Source organism: Mycosarcoma maydis, chromosome 6 (genome assembly GCF_000328475.2).
Source record: "Mycosarcoma maydis chromosome 6, whole genome shotgun sequence".
Lineage (NCBI taxonomy): Eukaryota > Fungi > Basidiomycota > Ustilaginomycetes > Ustilaginales > Mycosarcoma > Mycosarcoma maydis.
In genome coordinates, this window is record NC_026483.1 from 231,273 (window position 1) to 254,630 (window position 23,358).

Sequence of the window (23,358 nt, forward strand, 5' to 3'; positions counted from 1 at the left end):
GCTTGAAACAATCGCAACTGCACTGACCGACAAACCGCAAATTTCTCTGTGGCTCTTTATTCACACTGACGACTGATAAGGTGATAAGATCGCTGGCTCCTGCTCAGTCCGAAGGACCAAAAAGCGAGACAAAAATTGAAAACAGAAAAATCACATCTCGGTTGCTGCTTACAGGGATCGAACCTGTGACCAATACCGTATTACAATGTACGATTGTAAAGGTACTACTCTAACCACTGAGCTAAAGCAGCGCTGGGTAATCGGTTGCATCTATATTGCATAAAAACCCGTTTGAATTCTGGGTTACATTCGTGACCAGCTGACAAGGATTCTACCAGCTGGGGACATTCATGGCAGTGCTAAGCGGTGCTGATCGCTGTTGCCAGACGTGAGCGACATGAGTCGTGTGAATCCAACGTGAATGACAATCAGTTTCAGATTTGCATTTTGCTGAAGGCGGCACAGCCTCGCACGGCCCCCTTTTCCGCAGGCTGTGCCAGATTGCACCTAAAATTCTTCGCGCACCATCAAAGCGCGCCAAGCCTTTTGCTAAGCTGTCAAAGCTCACGAGGTGCCAGCTCGGACTTCTGCTCAATCTTCTTTGTGAGTCACGAGTCTGTGTGATGCGCAAGATAATCGTGAATCGTGAATGAGACCGCGCCCAACTCACGACTCGTGACTGCGCCACACGTGTTCACACAGCTGGTAAAAGGGCGTGGGGCTGGATCAGAATCATAACTCTCGTGCAAAGCTGCATGCCGATTCGTGATTCGTGATTCGTGCACGACATCCTGAAAGAAACCACATTCAAGCGCTTTCATTCCCGATTTCGCACGACTAACTCTACGCGCATCTTGTTCTGAATGACCGACCAAGCTTTGAAAGAACGTCTTCGCTTGCTCAGAGAGACTTCAAAAGCTCCTTCTATTTCCGCCCCAACAAGAACCCAATTCGAATCCACACCCATTCCTGCCAAAGCTCGTGGACCTCGCCTCCCGTACACAGACAAGCAAGTTGATACCGACCAACACTTGTTCGAAAGGTTTCGCAAGCTTCAATCTTCCAGCGCATCACTACCCACACCGCCGCAGTCGAAGACGCCGTTGCGCAACGCCGCTTCAAACTCTTCGCAAACACAATCACGCGACCAACAGGACGAGATCGACGCTCTCATCAAATCCACACAGCATCAGCTGAACGTCGAGCGATCCACTTTCCCAGACGCTTTCAGCTCGTACAACGCTAGCTCCGACTACCTGACGGACTCGGACGCAGAAGACGTCAACGACCTCGCAAAAGACGCTGAAGAGATCGTCAACGCTGTTCGTGACGAGCTTGCGCTTGAATCGAGATTTTCTCTGAGCGCATCCCAGCTCAACCCGACCTCTTCAGATCTCCATTCCAACTCTCTCGAAGAAGAGCAACCCACCATGGTCCGCTCCAATCCAGAGATCGAACAAGCCCTCGCGGATGCCTCTCGTGACAGCGATCTGTTCAGTGGTAACGATGTCTCCATCGAATCGGCTCGAGCTGCGGGTCCCGCAAGCTCCAACAAGGCTCCTCGTCGCAACTGGCTCGGCGGACGCTTCTTCTTTGTCGTCATGCTGAGCATGCTCATTATCGCACTCTCCTCAGTTCCAGGTGCCTACGCTTTCGGTGCCGGCAATATTCCCTCATTTGCCTACATGGAAGGCAAGGCTTTCCGCCATGGAGACATCGAAGACATTCTCGAGGAGCTTTTTAAGAAGGCCGGTGGCTCACTCTTCGGTTCCAGCAAGTTCAGCGGTCTCGACATCAAGCGCACTTACTTTGGCAATTGGCTACGCGATTACAGTCAGGCCATGGACGTTGCTGCCCTGCAAAAGATGTCCAAGCAGGCCATTCTTAACCTTGTCATGGTGCTTGGTTTCTTGGCTCACGGCTACGCCACCGCTGAATTCCAGGTCACCGACGAAAGGCTCGGCGTTTACTTGCCCGAAGAGCATCTCGACAATCCAAAGGGCTACGCTGACGGCAAGGACGCTCGTGAATATGACCCACGTCTTCGCGAGCCGATCGACCCGCAGGAGCTCGAGATTGATCCGCGCTCTGGTATGAAGAACTACTTGGCCAACGAGAATGGTCGATGGCGTACCGGCTCGGGTCTGGTCCGTCGCACGCTGACCCAAGTCATCGAGATGGGTCGTCGCGCACGTGAAAGTGGAAGGGACGCGGACCTGTACGAGGCCTACCGTCTGCTTGGTCAGGCACTTCACACGCTCGAGGACTTCCCCGCTCACAGCAACTGGACCGAGCTTGCTCTTCACCGCCTTGGTCACCACAATGTCTTCCTGCATGTGGGCGACAATGTTAAAGTGCGCGCTCCTGACGGTACCCAGATCGCCCCAATTGTTACGGGAACATTTGGCAGCGCCGACTTTATCCATTCGCTGCTCGGCGAAGCTCAGGATCACCTGTCAGAAGCTTCGATCTCGGACTTGAACAAGGCCATGGACGACGCTAAACGACAGTCGAGCGGGGACAATCGCAGCCCAGTTCAGAGCCTACTCGGCATGCTCGCCAAGGTGCCCGGTGGAGGCGGAAGCAACGTCTCGCGCGATCTTGAGGACGTTTCCCGTGGACCGGTCTCTGACCCTGCCAACATGTCGCCGCAAGAGATGTACGCCAACCTCTGGAAGATCCTCGAGCTGCGCGACCGTATTGTGAAGGGTATTGAAGGCACGATTGAGAAGATTCCTGGTCTCAGCTCCCTCATCGAGAAATTGTTCAATGAACTCAACATCTTCGTCTTTACCCTCATCGAGCCTTACGCCAAGCCTATCATGCAACAGGGCATGAACGCGCTCAAGCTCGGTTCCGGAGCGGTCATCAACAAGCAGGAGCAATTCGAAGTGTTTGACAACCCCAACGCATCCGATCCCACCCACTCGATGTTGAGCAAGGATCACTTTGGACTCATCCTTAACGAGGTAGCTGGCAACGTGGCTAAGATTATTGTTCGCAACACGGTGACAAGAATTGTCAAGGCATGGGATGATCGCAGTATGGATCCCGCTCGTGTCGCCGACGAATGTCTGGCGCCCATGGTCCATCCTTACTGGATTGGCAACGATGCGGCGCCTGTGCAGAAGGAGATGATGGAATATGTCGCCGGCTGGGCCAGGAACCACTCTACTGAGATCGGCCGCTTGAGCAAGCAGAGTGTGCGGAACCACACCAACACGCGCTCTGGAAAAGCTGAACCACACACGCACGGAAACGACCAACCGAACATGGGCTCTTTCATGGGTGGCGCCAACAGTCAGGCTGCGCACAGCTTCCAGAGCAGTCACAACTACGGAGCCAACAGCGGTGGTGGTTCGGGAGGCAACAGTATCGGATCGCAGATGGCTGGCTCCGTCTCAAACTACATGTCGAACCAAGTGCACGGCTTTGTGGGCAGTCACGTTCCTGGCGGAAACAAGATTTTCCGAGAGCTGCCTGAAGGAGAGGCAGGTCGAGAGTTCGGTTCTGGTGATGGACGTCGAAACGACGACAATGAGTCGACGTCTGGCTACAGGCCATCGTTCCCTCAAGCCGAGCCTACGGGCCACAGTGGTGGGTACGGCAGCCAAGGTGGTGGATTTGCTCCCCCCGGTGGCCCTCCTCCCGGGTCAGGCGGTTACGGTGACGGATACGGCCAGCCCGAGCACGGTCAGGGTGGCTACAACCAGGGCTACAACCAGGGCTACAACCAGCCACCACAGGGTTACGGCCAGCCGCCGCAGCAATACCCTCCACCTGGAGGCTACGGTCAGAGTGGATATGGTCAAGGTGGCTACAATCAGGGTGGCGGCGGCTATGGTGGTGGTTATGGCGGGGGCTACTGAGCCAAGCTCACCTTTCTTCTTGTTCAGTACTTCTGATGTAAATTGTAAGTTAAAGGGGGGAAATATCAATTCAGAACCGTTCCTCAACCCATTGACGGCTCGTGTTGACCAAGACAGATGCGTGAACCGTGTGCCAAGCATGATTTTGGCTGAGAGATGCCAATTCGTGAGGGGAAAGTAGAGCTGGTTGCGTATTCGGTCGCAACCGTTGTTCCTCTGTAGCACTAGACGCACTGCTGGGATTACACGCCGATCCCTGACGCTGTCTAGCGCAGGATCTCACGCGCACACGCGAACAACCGATTCTGGACGGTACCAATCACGAACGCAAATCTCATTCGTGAAAAAGACTACATGGCCATCTCGCCTACGCAGTGGGCAGCACATGATTGTCATCAGCCGCAGTATACAGATACCCATCCGAACTCAGGTCCTCCACGGCACTCTTGACGTCATTCACATCTACGCCGTTCAGCAACCTAGCAATGAGGCTGACGTGGACGCCATCCGGGTGGTTCTGCGATTCGCGCGTAACGATGCTCATGATCTGTTGTGGCAGTTCGCCGAGGTTCTTGTACAGATCGTTGACGTCTTGCTTTTTGCTTCCCGAATAGGCGTTCATGTCATTGCTCTCCAAGCCTCCGGCTTGGTTGAATAGCGCAGTGGAAGTGGCGCCCTTGAGCGCAGATGCTGTAGGACCACGTGTCGCCTGAAGGTGCGCGTGGACTGCTTCGAGTCGGTGAAACATGACTTCGTTGTAGTCGATCACGGGTCGCATGTGACCAGACGAGATGGAACGTCGGTTTTGGAATGACTTGAGCGTACCGAGCACTCGTACATAGACGTTGTTGCTGTGATGTGCAAAAACCGGAATGAAGAGGTTCAGTCAGCATCGCTCGACAGTGGTCCATTCCTCAAGTTGGCAGCAGAACGACCTTCTGGCGCGTGCGCAACCTAGAACTTACCGAATTTCGGACGCCTTGGAGCTATCATCACTAGAGCTGTCGAGCCACTGACGCACTTCGATCTGTCCAGTTCCATCTTCGACGCTATATGCAACGTTGGTAGCGTTCCTCGAGATGTTTCTGACCACAGCGACAAAGGTCAATTGACCCAGCTCGGCACCATCAAGAATGAACTCGGCGTCTGGGTGCGGCTGCTCAGCGTTGAGGATCTGCCTGATAGTGACGGGTCGGAGCGTGTTGTTGCCTGCTTTCTTTCCGCTTGGCGAGTCGTTCTGACTTCCGTTGGCCAAGAAGCCGCCTCCGCTCGCGCCTCCTCCTGTTGAATAGTTCTGAGCGTATGGGTTGCTCTCTCCTCCAAAGCCTGTTCGTAAGACAAGATTGGTTGTGTTGAATGCAAAGGTTCGAGCCGATTGTCAAAGTACAAAGCGAAAGCACACATGTTTCAAACGTAGACTCGTTGTCAGAAAATGCTTCAAGTTGCATCCATCCCCATAACCAGCGCTCAAGCCTCTTGTTGGCTCATTTCAACAACACTGAGAGCGAGTCTGGCGTCGACTTACCGTTGTTGAACATTTTGAAGGATTGATCTGATGCCGTTTGAGCTGGAATGGTTTGAACAACCAATAATGAACGGTGTGGATGAAGATGTGAATCACGAATCGTGAATGTGCCTGGAAGAGGTACGCGCCACGACTGAGCTTTCTGACAGATTTCAACGTGTTGCACGTTGCACCGTGTTGGTCGTTGGCCACCAGACACGCGACTTTGCAATTTACGCGTCAAGTGTGTGCACCTTTTTTTGCCCAGCTAAGTCAATCACGAATCGTGAATTTTTCGTGCGTAAACTTCTTGCACCAACTCTTCTTTGCTGGTGACGTATCTCCTATCACGAATGGCCCTTGCCTGCAAGCCAGCCTTCATCTGTCGCTTGCCGCAGTTGCACTACCTGAATCGCTAGGCTTGCCATGACTGCTGCTCAGCAGGTCGACGGATCTGACAGCAAGGATGGTCCTGGTCCATCAACGCTAATGCACGCACGACGGACCGTCCTTATTCAGTACCAAGCACGCATCCCGCCCCGGTCAAAGGCCTTCGTTTGGCCTTCGCATTCCATCTTGCTGCGCATACAGGACCAGCTCGACTGCGACCTGTTTCAGCATCCCATGTTTCAAGCTACTGCGAGGTACCAAACACTCTTTCTCCGCGAGCTGTGCGCGAGGCTCGATGCTGCGGTTCAGGAGGAATGCTCTGAACTGCGTCGTCAAGGCGTCGACGAGATTGATTACCCAGAGGTGGATGCAGCCCTGCTCGAGAGGTATACCCAAGTGATAGCTAATGGATCCTCTGGTGCTTTGGCGATATATGCGGGGTCTGCACCGGATATGGAGTTCACGACGCACTATTGGCCAATGCCCGCCCGTCCGGGCACGACGGTAGACGACACCAATCGAGACGAGGGTGACCTGCTGAAAAATCACTCTCGAGTGACGCTCAGGGAAGAAGGCAGTGCGATTTCCAAAGGCACTACGGGGTTGCGAACGTGGGAGGCTGGTCTGCGACTTGCTGCGCATCTGGTCAGCGATCCATCAGCGATCACTTCCCCCGGCACTCGCATTCTGGAGCTCGGATCAGGCGCCGGCTTCGTGGGAGCAGTCTGCGCAACCCATCAGCTCTCTTGTTCGCACAACGATGTTCACACCGTCATGACGGATATGCCTGGTCAGGTTTCGACGCGCCTACGCGAGACTTTACAATTGAACGGCCTTGGCTCGGCTACCGAAACCGTCGAGGTCCGCGAGCTCGACTGGCTCGAATTGGCTGCCGAACGTCAACAGAGTCAGCAGCGGGACGATCTACCGACCATCCATTTTCTCGCACAAGCCAAGCCGACGCTGGTCCTCGCCGCTGATGTGGTGTATGATCCCGAACTAATTGATCCTCTAGTCGAGACGATCCAAGCCTGTCTAGCAGCGGGAGGAGGTGCGTGTCGAGCCCTGGTGGCAAGTACAATTCGCAACGCGCAGACCTATGACGCTTTCAAAGCCTCCCTCGCCTCGTTTGGGCTCAAGACGAGCGTAGTCACGTTGCAACAGCCAGTCATGTCGGTGCCCGATGCGATATGGGCGCCCGATCTTCCACCATTGCCGGTGTTTCCCTCAGCGCATGATCCGCATCTCAATGGAAGAGTGGAACTCCTCTGTATCACTTTGCATTAGTTGATTGTCAAAGGTCTTGCTGCCATTTATGTCCGGTGTCCTTGCGCCCAAACTTCCGCGTCTTCGTAGTTCGGTTGAGTCCATTCGTAGTCCTGCCAACTTCGGCCAACCGCGAATTATTGGACCTCCTTTTACGGATTCCTTTTTTCTGTAGTGTGATAGCGTCAATTTTCTGAGAAAATCATTGGTTAGGACGGCGGATGAAAAGCCGACTTTGCCGCGGTGCTGCTCCTCTACCCTGTGCCCACCACCAATGACCAGGTGAGAAACAATGCCTACCGTGCCGGTAGCCGCGGCGACTTGAACGGCAAAGAAAGCACGAGGATAATGCGAGCTGTCATCGGCATTGGCATCGGCATAGGCGAATTCGTATATTTGCAGCTTGTAAAAGGTTGCCTCGCAGCCTCACATCACCCGTGTATTGCTAGGGCGAGACGCTACGACAAAGATCATCCATGGCGACTGTCATGGTGCTCGATGAAGATGACACGCTGACTTATGAGCACGGAGTGGGACTGGATTGCCGACCATGTTCAAGAGCATGTAAAATGGAAGGAGGGGTTAGGGTTCTAGTAAGAACCGCGCACACCATCATCGGCGTAAGCGCCGCCTTGTGAAGTGCTACCTCACCGGGTTCTGATGACCGAAAGAGGCGCGAGCGCAAGGAACGCATCGGTGAAGTGACCAGACGGCAATTGAGTTCCTTTGCCAACGACGAAGCTTGGTGCGGACAATCGAGCCTAGGTGAAAGAGGTATGATCGGGGCTTGGCGGTCGAATCGTCACACAAGGTCATCATTACAGCTGAAAAGTTCGAATTCTCATATGCGATTGGTCGCTGCGAGCCGCCCGGTGTGCCGAACAGAATCCAATCGTGAATCCAGGAGGAACCCCTTATCGCCAACGTGTCGGAGATACAAATGCGACTGAGCCGAAAGCACGTCACAGAACACGGCTGGGCCGCGGTCTTGCATTTTGGGTGTTGTATGACGGCAACGTGCTGTAGCCCTTCTGGCCCGAGTTCAGCATTGATCATCACAGCAGCACTGATGATCATAGCGTGCTGATTTGTGTCTGGGCTAACTAAGCGAGGCTCTGGTCCAGCAATTCACGAATGTCAAGCAGCAGCCAGCACGCGACAGACACGAAAGGACTCCTTGTTTATGAAATGATTGGAACCGCTTTTTTAACAATTTCGACACTTTACTCGTACGAGACTCGCCTCGCCTTCGTAGCTCTCTGATCGGTAGACTTCCTTGAAGTTTGGACCGGGATGCAAGCGTCAAGCCCATAAGAGGCCGCAATGAATGATTGCAACCACACGCGTGGTGTGCTGCGATGCGACAATTCCTTAGATCTGCGGATGGCAAGCCGAGGCGCACCTTGGCCATTTTCAGAGTTGTTGCGGAGCAACTTGAACTGACAACAGGACGCTGAACAACGTGCGAAGTGGGCTGTCAGGTATTGGAAATTCTTTCTGAAAAGAAGGGACAACAAGCGGGAAAAACATCTACTGTACAGAATAGTGCAGCTTTGGCCCTTAGCAGCAAAACAAGCGCCGCCGTCATCGCTATCTGCAGGCGAGAGAAGCGGCATGCATCCAATGTGAATCCATGCGCCACTAGGCACGAGAATCAAAACAACATCGTCGCCGCTTTCTGTGACCGAGACAAACTCATTTCCAGAAGCAAGCAGTAGGACTATGGTCGGAGAGGGACATTCTTTCCTTCGTCCTCATGGGGCCAGCCTTCCAACAGCAAGGTCGAGGTGATGCAAGAGAGGCACAAGGCTGAGAGAAGCTTCCGCTAGACCCGCCGCGGAAAGGACAATTTCTCGACGGATGATTCAAACTCTGGCATTTCACGATTGAACAAAACGAAAGATTCCACTGTGCACAATAACAGGGCGAAACCGAGTTCTTTTGTCGTTGTATAATTCGTAATTCTCTCACGTCTCTCGCTTGTTTTGTCAGATAGGATAACGATCACCAAAGCCAAGCATCGGGCTCCTTTTTCTTGGGTCTACTGTATTGTGCAGGTACGGTGAGCTGGCCTATCGCGTACGGTATTGATGATACGGCTTGTCATACTGGACGCCAAGACACGATCCAACCGCTTTACCTCACACGCTTGCCTGACCTACGACTGATATGACAAGTTTGCTTTTGATCGGCTAGCAGGCTGAGCCTGTTCCGAGGTTCGAGTTTGGGATCTGCGTGAGCCAGATGCCGAGAAGTGCGGCCGGCACCCTGTCATCGACGCTTGCAAATCCAGCCGGATCCGTGCCTGTGTCCACGCTCTTGATTTGTTTTTGTTTTTGTTTATTATGTTCGAATTTCTTCCCCCAACTACGCAATGCTTGCAGTTCTACTGGCTGTACTCGTGACCCGCACTCATTTCTGGCTGCCAGTGCAGTCTTGAGTCGTTTTCGTCTGTAATCGCGAATCGGGTCTGTGTCGATGTGGCTTTATTTTGCGAGCCAATGCACGATATGGTCATGTCTGCCTCTCCTTCTGACCCACTCTGCAGACGGAAACGCCATCCCGCTGCGTCACGCAGTTCATCACCGCCGGCGAGGCACGAGGAATTTCACCTCGAGGTGATCAGCCGCACTAGAGGATCAACCAGGTTCTTTCGTTCCCTTTGGCACTTGATCCCTCGCCCTTCCGGAGCATTGGGGTGCTTATGAGGCATTGTGACTGAGACTGATCGTCGTATGTTGAAAGTGGCTTTCGAATATGACCGATGCTTGGGATGGAGGGGGGGATCTGTGGAATGAATTGTCGTCTTTGGCTTTGGCTAGATTGGTCGCTCGCTCGATTTTGAAGCCAATTTTCGGCAGAACAGACGCTCTCGAGTCTTGCAGTCGAGACAGAGAAAAGCGAGGCGCACAGCTAACGGTGGATCCATCCACAGACGCGTGCCAGTTGAAACTGGAGTGCCGCGCATTGCAGCAGCAATCAGCAGCTGATCGACTTGACAGTACAAATCTGCCGCCGTGCGCGCTCCTTTAAATTAACTAACTTAGCGACAGTCACGAGTTGTGAGTTTGCATCGAAAATTCATGTTTTGTCTCGTTCCGTGCGTCGACGACAGAATGCGGCAGCGATTTGTGATTCGTGATGATTTCCACCCAGTTGATGTATTTGTGCCTTTGCGGCTGTATGTTGTCCATTTCGGTCGTAGGCCTCGCTTGTTGTTTTGGTTCCCGTGTGTGCACTGTTGGAGAGCCTCGCCCCATTCCCATTCCCATTCCCATTCCCATTTCCATTTCCATTCTGTCAGTGTTTATTATTGTTATGAATTATTTTTCGCTCTCTGCTCTTTCGCTGTCCTTCGCTCTCATTGTTCGTCAGAACCGTTGTTGTATTTGTTCTTGCCTCGTCCTGTCCCCATCGTGCGGGAGCTCTGTGCGCTTGCTCAAGCAAGCTTGCTTCTGTCTGTGCACCAACCGTGTCCACTTTCGATTCCGACAGATTCGACAGGCCAGAATCGCCCTCGTCCACTCTATCTGGTCGCCGTCGCCCCATAAACAAAGGCACTGTTTGGCTCGATCCGCTTCCGCACTCTGGCCGCTATCTCGTCAACTTTGTCCCTCTTGCTCCTCCCATCTCACCATCATCCTCAAGAACCTCCCCTCCCCCCTTTCCCGTGCTCGACGCAATAGAGTATTGCGAACGATCACCGTTCTCTGTCGAAGCGCAGTTCACCCAATCTACTGTTTCTCATCGCTGAAGCAGTACTTCTCGGTAGAGCGCTGATTCCAACCGATCGAGCAAGTTGATCCATCAAGGCGTAAGTATCTTACCCGACCCTTCTACGTTCACCGACACCGTCATGTGTCTACGCAAAGCTGCTGCGCAGCGCACATCCCAGCGGCCTCGCTGATACGCGGGTAGGCACTGCTCACGTTGCTCACTTTGCAGCAGCTGAGGACATGAGTCGAAGCTTTCCTACGTGGTTCTTTTTGTCTCGACGGCATGCAACGTCTTGTGTTTCTTGATGATTGGCGACCATTCATCACTCTTACACACTAGCAGCGGCCGTCAAAAAAGAGTTCCACGAACACTAAAGACTGATCTTTTCCCCTCTGTTGCTTGTTCGCTTTCAAACTTGCCTTTGCTACGACTATGGTTTTCGTTTGCCCTCCTCACTTTCCCCTTCCTGCCACGTTCTTTCTGTCTTTCTTTGTCGCCATTTGCTTCACCTTCTCTTTGCAGTTCCATTTGACTATCTCTCGGTAGTCTTTTTTCTTTCATCATGTCCGACAGTTCCGCTACCCAGGAGGGTAGGAACGAGAAGGGCATCCAGGGCGTCTCGGAAGAGTACGCCAACCTCATCGAATTCATCCGCGCTCAAAAGTCGGCCGGCAGCGATGAGGAGGGTGCCGACGAGTCGCACGTCGTCAAGAAGCGCAATTTCCCCTTCTTCTGGCAGACCAAGGAAATCCGTGTCAACAAGCACGGTGAGGTCGAGGAGGTTGCCCAGAAGGTCCCCGCCTCGTGGCTCGAGACCGACATGCTCAAGGGTGTAAGCGAGTCTGAGGTTAGCCACCGTCGCTCCATTTTCGGTCACAACGAGCTCGAGTCTCCCAAGGAGAACCTCCTGCTCAAGTTTATTGGTTTCTTCCGTGGTCCCGTTCTGTACGTCATGGAAATCGCTGTTGTCCTTGCTGCGGGTCTCCGTGACTGGATTGACTTTGGTGTCATCATTGCCATCTTGCTTCTCAACGCCTTTGTCGGTTGGTACCAGGAAAAGCAGGCTGGTGACATTGTTGCCCAGCTCAAGGCCGGTATCGCTCTTCGTTCCACTGTTATCCGAGACGGTCGCGAGGTCGAAATCGAGGCTCGTGACCTTGTCCCCGGTGATATTGTCGTGATCGAGGATGGCAAGACTGTCCCCTGTGATGGTCGCGTCCTGGCTGCTTACGAGGACAAGGACGGCTCCCAGGCCGCCGCCATCCTTGAGAAGGCTCGCGCAACCCGCCACGGAGACGATGACGATGACGAGGGCGTCGACAAGGGCCCCGCCATCATCGCCTGTGACCAGTCGGCCATCACCGGAGAGTCGCTCGCTGTCGACAAGCACATTGGTGACACCGTCTTCTACACCACCGGTTGCAAGCGCGGAAAGGCCTACGTTCTCTGCACTGACATTGCCAAGCAGACTTTTGTCGGTCGCACCGCTGCTCTCGTCCTCGGTGGCGAAAGTGAGGGTCACTTCCAAAAGGTCATGGGCTCCATCGGTTCCGCTCTGCTTTTCCTCGTCATTGTCTTTACCCTAATCTTCTGGATCGGTGGTTTCTTCCGCAACACCGGTATCGCCACTCCCACGGATAACAACTTGCTCATCTACACCTTGATCTTCCTCATCGTCGGTGTCCCCGTCGGTCTTCCCTGTGTTACCACCACCACTATGGCTGTCGGTGCTGCCTACCTCGCCAAGCGTCAGGCCATCGTTCAGAAGCTCACTGCTATCGAGTCGCTCGCTGGTGTCGACGTTCTTTGCTCCGACAAGACTGGTACTCTCACTGCTAACAAGCTCTCCATTCACGAGCCTTTCACCTCGGAGGGTGTCGATGTAAACTACATGATGGCCGTGGCCGCTCTTGCCTCTTCGCACAATGTCAAGTCGCTCGACCCTATCGACAAGGTTACCATCTCGACGCTCAAGGACTACCCCGCCGCTCAGGATGAGCTCGCTTCCGGCTGGATCACCCACAAGTTCACACCCTTTGACCCCGTCTCGAAGCGCATCACTGCCGAAGTCGAGAAGGACGGCAAGCAGTACATTGCCGCCAAGGGTGCGCCCAATGCCATTCTCAAGCTCTGCGCTCCCGATGCCGAGACTGCTGCTCAGTACCGAAAGGTCGCCGGTGACTTTGCCTCGCGTGGTTTCCGTTCGCTCGGTGTTGCCATGAACACCGATGGCCAGTGGAAGCTACTCGGTCTCTTGCCCATGTTCGACCCTCCTCGTTCCGACACTGCCGCTACCATTGCCGAGGCTCAGTCGCTCGGTATCTCGGTCAAGATGCTTACCGGTGACGCCGTCGCTATCGCCAAGGAGACGTGCAAGATGCTTGCGCTCGGCACCAAGGTGTACGACTCGCACCGTCTCATTGGTTCCGGCGGCATGGCTGGTTCGGCCATCCACGACTTTGTTGAGGCTGCCGATGGTTTCGCCGAGGTGTTCCCCGAGCACAAGTACCAGGTCGTCGAGATGCTCCAGCACCGTGGCCACTTGACTGCCATGACTGGTGACGGTGTCAACGACGCTCCCTCGCTCAAGAAGGCTGACTGTGGTATCGCCGTCGAAGGTGCCTCGGACGCTGCCCGATCCGCCGCCGACGTTGTCTTCCTCGACGAGGGTCTCTCGACCATTATCACCTCGATCAAGGTTGCCCGTCAGATTTTCCACCGCATGAAGGCCTACATCCAGTACCGTATCTCGCTCTGTCTCCACCTGGAGATCTACCTCGTGCTCACCATCCTCATTCTCGACGAAGTGATTCGATCCAACTTGATCGTCTTTATCGCTCTGTTCGCTGACGTTGCCACCATTGCGATTGCCTACGACAACGCTCCTCACGCCAAGGCTCCCGTCGAGTGGCAGCTACCCAAGATTTGGATCATCTCGGTCATCCTCGGTCTGCTGCTTGCCGCTGGTACCTGGATCATTCGTGGTACGCTCTTCCTCAACAACGGTGGTATCATCCAGAACTTCGGTAACACACAGGAGATCCTTTTCCTCGAAGTGTCGCTCACCGAGAACTGGCTCATCTTTATCACGCGTCTCGGTGGTGGCGAGTCGGACATCACCCTCCCCTCGTGGCAGCTCGTCGGTGCTGTTCTCGGTGTCGATGTGATTGCTACGCTCTTCTGTCTCTTCGGCTGGCTCTCGGGTGCTCCTAACCGCAACCCGGTCACTGCCCCCCACGGTGGCTGGACCGATATTGTCACTATCATTCGTGTGTACATCTACTCTATGGGTGTCACTGCTATCACTGGTGCGGTCTACTACGTGCTCAACAAGTGGGATTGGCTCAACAACCTGGGTCGCCGCACGCGCTCGCAAAAGAACCCTCTGCTGGAGGACTTCTTTGTCAACCTGCAGCGTCTCACCATCGTCCACGAGAAGAATGACGATGGCGAGGAGCTTTGGGCCTTCCACCCACGCACCGAGATCGAGGACGAGTAGATGTACCATTACCGTTCTTTGAGACCGAGATGCATGCTCACATTCACGCGCTGCCAGTTTTCTGCTTTCTGCTTTTGGCAACATTTTGGCAGAGCTGGAGCCAGTTCTCGCTCCCATATCTCTGTTCCCTCCTTTTACCCAAGGCCGTAGCCGCCATTTGCGCTTTCGTGCCCACGCGTTTCTTATGCCAACTAGATCTACACTCTCTTTACGACCGTCTGTCAGTTAATGTTTCAAAGCCGAGCATCGTCCTGGATGCAGCTTGCTTTGCAGGCGTTAAAACCACATTTTTTCGATTTCGCTCTTCTCTATCAGTTGTTTCTTGATTATATCTCGTGATACGTTGCATACCTTGTACACGGGTCGCAATTTAAGAGTTTCGTATTCATGACACTCGTGACTGATCTTGGCTTGCTCAAAGTTGGTCGTGCTCTGAAGACAGTGGCGATGCTAACAGACGATGCGGTATACAGGGAGACAAGGGTATGTCACGGTCGCTGGTTCGGAGATGTGTGAGCAGCAGGTGTGGACGCTAGCGATTCAGAGGTCGAATGAGCTCCTTCGCAACAAGGCGAGGCAAAGCGTCCGTCAAGGCAGGGCATGCTGATGAGGAGCTGCCACGCGAGTCGCGCCGACAGCGAAGCACACATGACGAGTCCCACGACACGGTCGTGGCCCGACGTCTACCACCGGTGCTGGTGTGTGCTGTAGGATGATTTGGACAGGGAGAGGAAGGCACACGACACGCGATCAGCTTGATAGCGAGCAACCCTTGTTCTGCTTGTTTTTGAACAGAGGGTGCTGTCATACGAGCGGCCAGACGCTGGCAATGGCCCACCGAATGTGATGGAGGAAAGCGCCATGGCAAGGCGCAGGCTCAGGAACGATAAGATGGTTTGATTCCCTATTCGACACACGAGTTGGCTATTAGTCGTGAGCGTGAGTCGTAAGTGTGACTGGCGAAACACGACAGGTGCAGAGCTCGGCAACGAACTTTCGACTTGCGCCCACTTTACGCGGAGGAGCCGGGCGAGAGACAGCGAGGGTGCTTGAAAAATAAAACAGGACAGGAATAACAACAAGTCGGCCATGCTTGACAGTCGGTGCATTTGCAGTGTGTCTAATTCTGCGAGGCATCACGCCTCCTGCCTTTTTTCCTCCAAACCCACCCTTCCTGGCAGAAAGTGAGGCAGCAGAGAGAGGAAAAGAGAGAAAGAGTCACGAGTGGGTGCCGCAATCACGAATATATTAATAATTCGAAACCAAAACGCTTTACAAGCATCAAGCACGAAGCTTAGGCCCTGCGTAATTCACGATTCACGATTCACGATTCACGATTGTGACTTGGAGCCAAGGCTGTGGCCTCTGTCGCCTAACCCTTTTTTGACAGAGGCTTCTGAGCTTGAGCGTGGGTGCCACAAACTTGTCACGGCCTCCGAAATCAGAGGTCCTCCTCATCATCTCAATTTTTTTTTGTGTTGGCGTGTCGTTCGCGCTAGCATCAAGACCATCACCACCATATCGATCACCGCGGCTGTGCTGCTGTCCGCCGCCCTGTCAGTACTGCTCCACGGTTCTCCTCAATCTCCGCCTCGCTGTTGTGTTTGTCTTCCACGGTGCTTCGCGCTCAGCTGCTGTGCTTTGATCACACATCGGGGTCGATTCCTAACTTGTGTAAGCGCCTTATCCCACCCAATTTGCCAAGTCGATACCGCCGTTCTATCGCGGCTCTGGCCGGCGATTCTTGGCACTTTCCCAACAGTTGCCTTGTCGGACTAGCCGCAATCTTGGCTCACAACGTGCAAACTATCTGTCGAGATTCATGACGGCGCTTCCCTAGTCAGGATCGGAAAACGCCGCTCTCTCTGTGCCACATCGATTTCGCCTGCCACCAAAGGTGCACCTCTCTGTCTCTCCTGAATACGTCCGCCGCTCATCTCAGCATCCTTCTCCTCCGTTCTATCTCCCTGCGCCTGCTGTTGTTCATCGATATCCGCCAGCATACGAGACACACGTTGGCAGCTCCTCGATCTCTAACCATGACATCCACCAAGACAAGCTCTCAGCCCTCAGGCTCGAGTGACACTCCTCAACGCATCGTCGTCAAATCCGTCAATGGTCACGAGCCCATCAAAGTAGAGCCTGTCTCCTCGTCCAGCGCATCACTGCTTCACTCCACACCGCCCCGGCTCGCCACACCGCTTTCCTCACCCACCAAATCAGCCGCCCCCTCGAGTCCATCCAAGTCTCCAGGAAGGGCGCGACGTGTAGATCCTGTCTTGATCTCGTCTCGCGAGTTTGGCCCTAGTGCTGGAGGAGACAGCGATGACGATGAGTTCAACAATGGCGAGCCCGAAGTTTACAAGGGCGTCAACACCACTGCCAAAAGGCTCAGCCGCAAGAGCAAGGCGGATGCTATGTTCGCCATGTCCGTCAAAGAGTCTTCTCCCGTCCATGCGCACGCAACATCCACATCTACCACTTCAAATGCTCCCACTGCCATCCCCGGCAACCCTGCCTCCCACCCAGCACGCAAAATGTTCCAGCACCAGCCATTTCCGCCTCTGGTTTTCGATACAGATCCCATCTCATCCATCTCGCAGTCTCCATCCGCTTCCAATGCGGCTCAGCCCCCCATTCCAACTCATGCCAGCACGCCACGCTGCCCTCCGCCCAGGCTCCGTCCCAGACTCTTTGAGCTCGACGAAGCGCCCACTTTCTATCCATCGCCTGAAGAGTTCTCTGATCCAATGAAGTACATCGCCTGGATCGCCGACCCACAAGGTGGTAATGGCAAGGCATACGGCATCGTCAAGATCGTTCCACCTCAGGGCTGGAACCCGGAATGCGTGCTTGATGAGCAGACCTTCCGCTTTCGCACCCGCGTTCAGCTCCTCAACTCGCTCAGTGCAGATGCTCGGGCCTCTCAGAACTACCAGGAGCAACTGCAAAAGTTCCACGCGCAGCAGGGTCGCAAGCGTGTCTCGGTCCCCGTCATTGACGGTCGTTCCGTCGATTTGTACCAGCTCAAACTAGTCATCTCAAGTCTGGGTGGCTACGATGCTGTTTGCCGTGCTCGCAAGTGGTCCGATGCTACGCGTAAGATCGGCTACAGTGACAAGGAAAGCGGTCAGCTCTCGACGCAAGTCAAAGCTGCCTACACCCGCATCATCTTGCCCTTTGAAGAGTTTCTTGCAAAAGCAAAAGAGCAGTCTCGTCCTAACGGATCATCGGTCAGCCCACAGCTCGCGCAGAGTGCCATCATGGGCGCCACCGCCAGCACGGACACCCAAGAGAATGGCGTTAAGCACCCCTCCATGTCGCCAAGCCTCGACGCCGCCCCCAGTGGAGATGCAGGTGAACACTTCAAAACACCCGAGCCTTTCACTGCTGCTGGCGCTGCTGAGGCGCTCGCAAATGCAACTCCCGTCCTCGAGACACCCACTCAAAGCCCTTCGACTGTCGCAAGCACACGTCGCAGTGCGCGCAAGAGATCGGAAGCAACCAGCACACCTGCTTCGTCGTCGCGTAACTCTTTGCAGCTCACCTCCACACCAATGACACCTTTGATCTCCAGACGCAGAAAGGGCGTTAGCCCTCACCTTGAAGCAGATTCTTACCTGCGCGCTCAAGCTGGCAATCAGGCGCAAGAAGAGCAAATGTGCGAAATCTGCCTCCGAGGCGAGGATGGTCCCAACATGTTGCTCTGCGACGAGTGCAATCGTGGCTACCACATGTACTGTCTCCAACCCGCGCTCACTTCGATCCCCAAATCGCAGTGGTTCTGCCCGCCTTGTCTTGTCGGCACCGGTCATGATTTTGGTTTTGACGATGGTGAAACACACAGCCTCTACACTTTTTGGCAACGTGCTGAGGCATTCAAGCGCGATTGGTGGTCCAAACATCAAGATCACCTCTGGAGGCCCGACTCGGAAGGCCTGGCGACATCTGACTACGATCCGCCAACGAATGGTCTGGCTCGCCGTGTCCACGGAACCGACCTGGTTGTGTCAGAGGACGACGTAGAGCGCGAATTTTGGAGACTAGTTCATAGCCAGAAGGAAGAAGTAGAAGTCGAGTATGGTGCTGACGTTCACTCTACTACGCACGGCAGTGCCTTGCCCACCCAAGAGACTCATCCCTTGAGTCTGTATTCGCGCGACAAGTGGAACCTCAATAACCTACCCATCCTGCCTGGCTCGCTGCTCCAGTACATCAAGTCCGACATCTCGGGCATGACCGTCCCCTGGATCTATGTCGGAATGATTTTCTCCACCTTCTGCTGGCACAACGAGGATCACTACACTTACTCGATCAACTATCAGCATTGGGGTGAGACTAAGACATGGTACGGCATTCCGGGTGAAGATGCCGAAAAGTTCGAGAATGCCATGCGCAAGGCGGCGCCCGATTTATTCGAGACGCTGCCGGACCTGCTCTTTCATCTCACCACCATGATGAGTCCCGAGAAGCTCAAGAAGGAAGGCGTCCGCGTTGTGGCATGTGACCAACGTGCCAACGAGTTTGTCGTCACTTTTCCCAAGGCCTACCACAGCGGCTTTAACCACGGTCTCAACCTGAATGAAGCTGTCAACTTTGCTCTGCCCGACTGGATCTTTGACGATCTCGAATCTGTTCGGAGGTACCAGCGCTTCCGAAAGCCTGCCGTATTCTCACACGACCAGCTGCTCATTACCGTCTCGCAGCAGAGTCAGACCATCGAAACAGCCGTGTGGCTTGAGGCCGCCATGCAAGAGATGGTTGATCGCGAGATCGCAAAGCGCAACGCACTTCGTGAGATCATTCCGGATCTCAAAGAAGAGGTATACGACGAAGATGTAGCCGAGAGCCACTACATTTGCAGCCACTGCACTCTCTTTTCCTACCTCGGCCAGTTGACAAGTCCAAAGACCGATGGTGTCGCTTGTCTCGATCACGGCTTCGAGGTGTGCAACGCCGATGCTCCCGTCAAGTGGACGTTGAAGCTTCGCTTCTCGGACGATCAGCTTCGCTCCATTCTAGCGAAGGTCTGTGAGCGGGCAGCAGTGCCGCGCAACTGGATTCAGCGCCTCAAGAAGACCCTTGCTCTTGGCCCGACTCCACCTCTCAAGACGCTGAGGTCGTTGCTGCACGAAGGCGAAAAGATTGCCTTCTCGCTAGAGCCACTCGAGGATCTCAGGACCTTTGTCACCTGCGCCAACTCGTGGGTGGAGCGGGCCAATGTTTTCCTGATGCGCAAGTTGCATAAGAGACGCGGCGAGCCTGCAGCTGCTCCTGCTGGGAGGCGCCGACGATCCAAGGGCGGTGCTGTGGCTGACGATAGCTTCACTAGAAGGCAAAGCTTGGACGCTTCGGTCGACGATGCCGAATCCACTTCCGATCGAAGTCCCGAAGCCTTGTATGCGTTGATCGGAGAGCTCGACAGCCTTCACTTTGACGCGCCTGAGATTGCATCGCTTCGCACTATGGCGCAAGAGCTCGAGGAGTTCATTGGCCGGTGTGACGAGGTCCTACAACAGGGTGACGAGACTAATCTCAAAGACTGTGAAAGCATCCTGACGCTCGGCAGCTCTCTCAATGTGGACGCGCCTCAGATCAAAGAGCTCTCCGACTATGTCGAGCGTCGCAAGTGGATCCAGGAAGTCACAGAATCGTTCGACACATATCTCTATTACCACGAAGTTGCGGAACTGTTGGATCGCGCCGACAGCTGTGGTCTACAAGATCACGAGCTGCGCAAGAATCTTGAGCAGAGACTCGAAGCCGGCCAACGCTGGACTGAAAGTGCAAGGGAAGCGCTGGGAGGCTCTCAGCCTATAACAATCGACGTGCTTCAAGAGCTTTCCGAGTCGTCAGCTGATGTTCCTGTTGTGCTCGAAGTGGCTCAGGATGTTACCGACGCTCTCTCCAAGGCCAAAGAGCTGCAAAAGACCATCCAGACACTGTACAAGGCATTACAGACGGGAGCTCACGGCCATTCTGCAGCCGATGCGGATGGTGACCTATCAATGATCTCGATCTCGGAAAATGGCGAAGCTGCCGAGCGTGTGGCTCTGCTTCCTGACGCTCGTCGCGTGCTTCGTGCCGCCAGGTCCAACAAACTGGAGCTTGAGCACGCGCAAGACATTGAAAAGGCCGTCCAAGTCTACGATGCATGGCGAGCTGCGTTCAACCAGATCATGCAGACTATTGCCGGTGGATCTCGCCGCCTCACGGACGCAGACCGCGACGAGGAGCTCGACAAGCTGGTGGAGCGAGTCGAGGATGCCACCGACCCTGCCGACGACCAGAACAAACCCAATGCACGCAACTGTATCTGCAGGAGCTCAATGCCCATCGCCATTCCTTCGTCGTCAGGGGCAGAATGCTCTCGCTGTCGCGTGCAGTACCATCTATCGTGCATCAAGGTGCGCTCCTCTGAGGTATCACGCGCCGAGGGCGGCTGGGTTTGTCCATTCTGCCCGTGGTACGGGAGCGCTCCGTTCCTCAAAATGCGCAAGGCGATCAGCATTGCTGACCTTTCGAAGCTTGTATACGATCAAGATCATCGTCGAGACCAGTTCAAATTCCTCCCTCTGGAATGGGACGCCATCGAGGAAGTGGTTGCCAAGGCAAAGCGATTCGAGACGGCCGCTAAGCGAATGATCAAAACACTTTCGCTGATGCGCAGAGATCAAAAGCAGGTCATCCTTGCCCACTGGCTACGTCGGTCCATTGGCTGCCCCGTCGATGTCTTGGGACCAGAGAAAGTCAACATGCTTGACCTCATCAGCGAAAATTTGCTCGCCCTTGGTTCACAGCAGGGTGATGCTGCACCCATGGCGCCTGTTGAGCGTATCAAGGCGTCGACTCCAGCGCGATCCGACGAGCGCACGGAAGAAACAACGCCCTTGCCTCGCTCGTCTCGCGTTCCAGCCCCTGCCGATCGCGACTCAGGATCTCCAGCTGTCCGAGACGATCGCAAGCGCAAAGCCAAGAGAGGCAAGCGTGCCAAGCTCGTCTTCCAGGAGGAGATTGGTATCGGTGCTTACCGCGATCGTCAGCCCATCTACTGTCTGTGCCATGAGCCAGAGAGCGGTCGCATGATTGCTTGTGACAAGTGCATGCTCTGGTTTCATACCAATTGTGTTCGCCTCGATGATCCGCCGAATCTCGGAAATGAGCCGTGGATATGTCCCATGTGCTGCATCAAGGCGGAGCGCAAGTATCCTCAGGCCGAAGTCAGGGTCAAAGACATTGGCGTCACCGACCCGGATCTGTGGCTCGACATCCGTGCCACGCTGCGATCGCTCGAGAAGCCTGTCAGCAAGATTCAGTCGTGGACCAGCCCGGAGAACAAGCGCATTGTGCTACATCTGGAAAAGTTCACACCGGCTATCCATGCTGAGGAGGTGCACTCGCAGATCACCAAACGTGCGCGTCTCGAGTCCGACACGCCGAGCAAGGCGCGAGTGTCTCTGGGCCGCTCTGATTCGATCTCGACGCCAGCAAAGGAGAGCGGCGCCGTTCCTTATGCGGCAGCTCCTGTGCCCAGCGAGGCTGTTCGAGGTATCGTGCCTGCTTTGACGCCGGCGGCTGATTCACCCGCCTCCAGATCAGGAAGGAACGACGATTCATTTGCTGCAGCCTCGCCTCCTTTGTGGGATGCCAAGACTGGACCATCTCCTGGCAACGCCAGCATCGAATGGGCGCAGTCGGCACGTCGACGATATGCCGAAGGCATGGACAACCTCTACCGTCGCGGCATCACGGACACGATGCTGGTGCGATTCTACGTTGGATGGAATGGACGTACGCTCTTTCATCCGGTACGAGACTCAGCGGGCAACATTGTAGAGGTATCTCTGGGCGAGAACGTCCGTCTGCATCCAGATGATCCCGAGGGCGTGCGGGTAATTCGTGCTGCCATTGAACGACACAGCGTCAAAGCGGACCGTTTAGCCGCAAGTCATGGCTATGGCGGCGAGATGGACGATCATGTGTACTCTCGCAACGCTTACAGTCGCGACGACGGACGCTATACAGCTCAGCGACGCGATCCTCCGGTGGTACCGTCGAATGGCAGATTCAGCATGAGATCGCCTGCCACGATTCCTTCGCAACGACTTGGCAGCGATCGCGACTATGAACGCGAGCGGGAGCGTGACGGGGATCTTCATGATGCCCGTGATGGTCGTGATGGCCGATATGGCGATTCATTACGTTCTCCGGCGGCACCAGTGGCGGCGATGACTGGCCCTGGTGCATTGGACACCTCGCCGGCGCTCCGAACGAATCTAGCGCGCGAAGTCGTGCCGACATACGCGCGAAGCTCAGCTAATGCATCGGCAGCCACAAGTCCATACACTGGCGCTGCTTCGACGTACAGCATTTATTCGGCATCTGACAGAGCGGCATCTTATCCGGTGGGTCGCAGTTCGATTTCGCAGGCGGATCTGGATGGAAATAGGGGGGGACCTCCACCGATGGCGATGTATGCTTCTGCCAAGGCTGAGCCTGTCGCAAATGGGTCTACGTTTTCGGCACTGGACCCAGCGATGATGGCAGACGATGCAGCAGGACAGATCGATCCCAATTTGACGAGCAGTCCGGTTCTAGCTTCCAACTCGGCAGTTCCCGCACCGTCGACCGCACCGGCAGCAGCACATGGTGTTCGGAGCGAGACGAGGAGCCGTCCACCCAGCGCAGGCAACGAAGTCGCCCATGAAGCCGGTTCCGCGAAAGCACCCCCGGGTGCACCCTCGGGTGGCCACAGTGGCGAGATCAAGGAGCACAACCCAGACGAGCACGAGCTCGAGAGTGTTCGTCAGCAGGCTAGACAGATGGCGCGGAAAATGCGACCAGACGCTTCCGAGGCCGACATCGAACGATTGGTTCAAAACTTTATCGGTGGTGGAGAGTCTAAGTAGCGCGCCCTGCCAAGAATACATGCGGTTCAATGAAATTGTGAATCAAGAATCATGAATCGTGAATGTACAATCGATATCACACCACGCAGCACGAATAGCGAGATTCACGATTCACGAATCGTGATTCGTGAATCACGAATGTGCGAACGAAAATCAGGGTTTGGATTCCAAGAGAAAGAAGCTGATGAAACAGTGATGAGTCAA

The 23,358-nt window shown here is 54.8% G+C and overlaps 6 protein-coding genes and 1 non-coding gene across 7 annotated transcripts; 4 read left to right on the forward strand and 3 right to left on the reverse strand.

Annotated features, from left to right (window-relative positions):
• Nucleotides 1–162: 162 nt before the first annotated feature.
• On the reverse strand, nucleotides 163–251 carry UMAG_16048. Its single transcript is given in 2 exon segments — nucleotides 163–198; nucleotides 215–251. It is a non-coding gene; the product is annotated as a tRNA-Val (tRNA).
• A 612-nt stretch (nucleotides 252–863) lies between these two features.
• UMAG_02578 (uncharacterized protein) lies at nucleotides 864–3,869 on the forward strand (the record flags this gene model as incomplete). The annotated part of the gene is made up of 1 exon (XM_011390679.1): nucleotides 864–3,869. One exon carries the CDS (start codon nucleotides 864–866, stop codon nucleotides 3,867–3,869), a length of 3,006 nt encoding a protein of 1,001 aa, XP_011388981.1.
• A 367-nt stretch (nucleotides 3,870–4,236) lies between these two features.
• Nucleotides 4,237–5,407, reverse strand: UMAG_02579 (uncharacterized protein; the record flags this gene model as incomplete). The annotated part of the gene is made up of 3 exons (XM_011390680.1): nucleotides 4,237–4,720; nucleotides 4,835–5,195; nucleotides 5,395–5,407. 3 exons carry the CDS (start codon nucleotides 5,405–5,407, stop codon nucleotides 4,237–4,239), a joined length of 858 nt encoding a protein of 285 aa, XP_011388982.1.
• A 392-nt stretch (nucleotides 5,408–5,799) lies between these two features.
• On the forward strand, nucleotides 5,800–7,050 carry UMAG_02580 (uncharacterized protein; the record flags this gene model as incomplete). The annotated part of the gene is made up of 1 exon (XM_011390681.1): nucleotides 5,800–7,050. One exon carries the CDS (start codon nucleotides 5,800–5,802, stop codon nucleotides 7,048–7,050), a length of 1,251 nt encoding a protein of 416 aa, XP_011388983.1.
• A 4,258-nt stretch (nucleotides 7,051–11,308) lies between these two features.
• On the forward strand, nucleotides 11,309–14,245 carry UMAG_02581 (putative H+-transporting P-type ATPase; the record flags this gene model as incomplete). The annotated part of the gene is made up of 1 exon (XM_011390682.1): nucleotides 11,309–14,245. One exon carries the CDS (start codon nucleotides 11,309–11,311, stop codon nucleotides 14,243–14,245), a length of 2,937 nt encoding a protein of 978 aa, XP_011388984.1.
• Nucleotides 14,246–14,928: 683 nt separating this feature from the next.
• On the reverse strand, nucleotides 14,929–15,354 carry UMAG_10278 (uncharacterized protein; the record flags this gene model as incomplete). The annotated part of the gene is made up of 1 exon (XM_011390864.1): nucleotides 14,929–15,354. The coding sequence occupies one exon, from the start codon at nucleotides 15,352–15,354 to the stop codon at nucleotides 14,929–14,931; it is 426 nt and encodes a 141-aa protein (XP_011389166.1).
• A 930-nt stretch (nucleotides 15,355–16,284) lies between these two features.
• On the forward strand, nucleotides 16,285–23,154 carry UMAG_02582 (regulator Ustilago maydis 1 protein (Rum1); the record flags this gene model as incomplete). The annotated part of the gene is made up of 1 exon (XM_011390683.1): nucleotides 16,285–23,154. One exon carries the CDS (start codon nucleotides 16,285–16,287, stop codon nucleotides 23,152–23,154), a length of 6,870 nt encoding a protein of 2,289 aa, XP_011388985.1.
• Nucleotides 23,155–23,358: the final 204 nt, after the last annotated feature.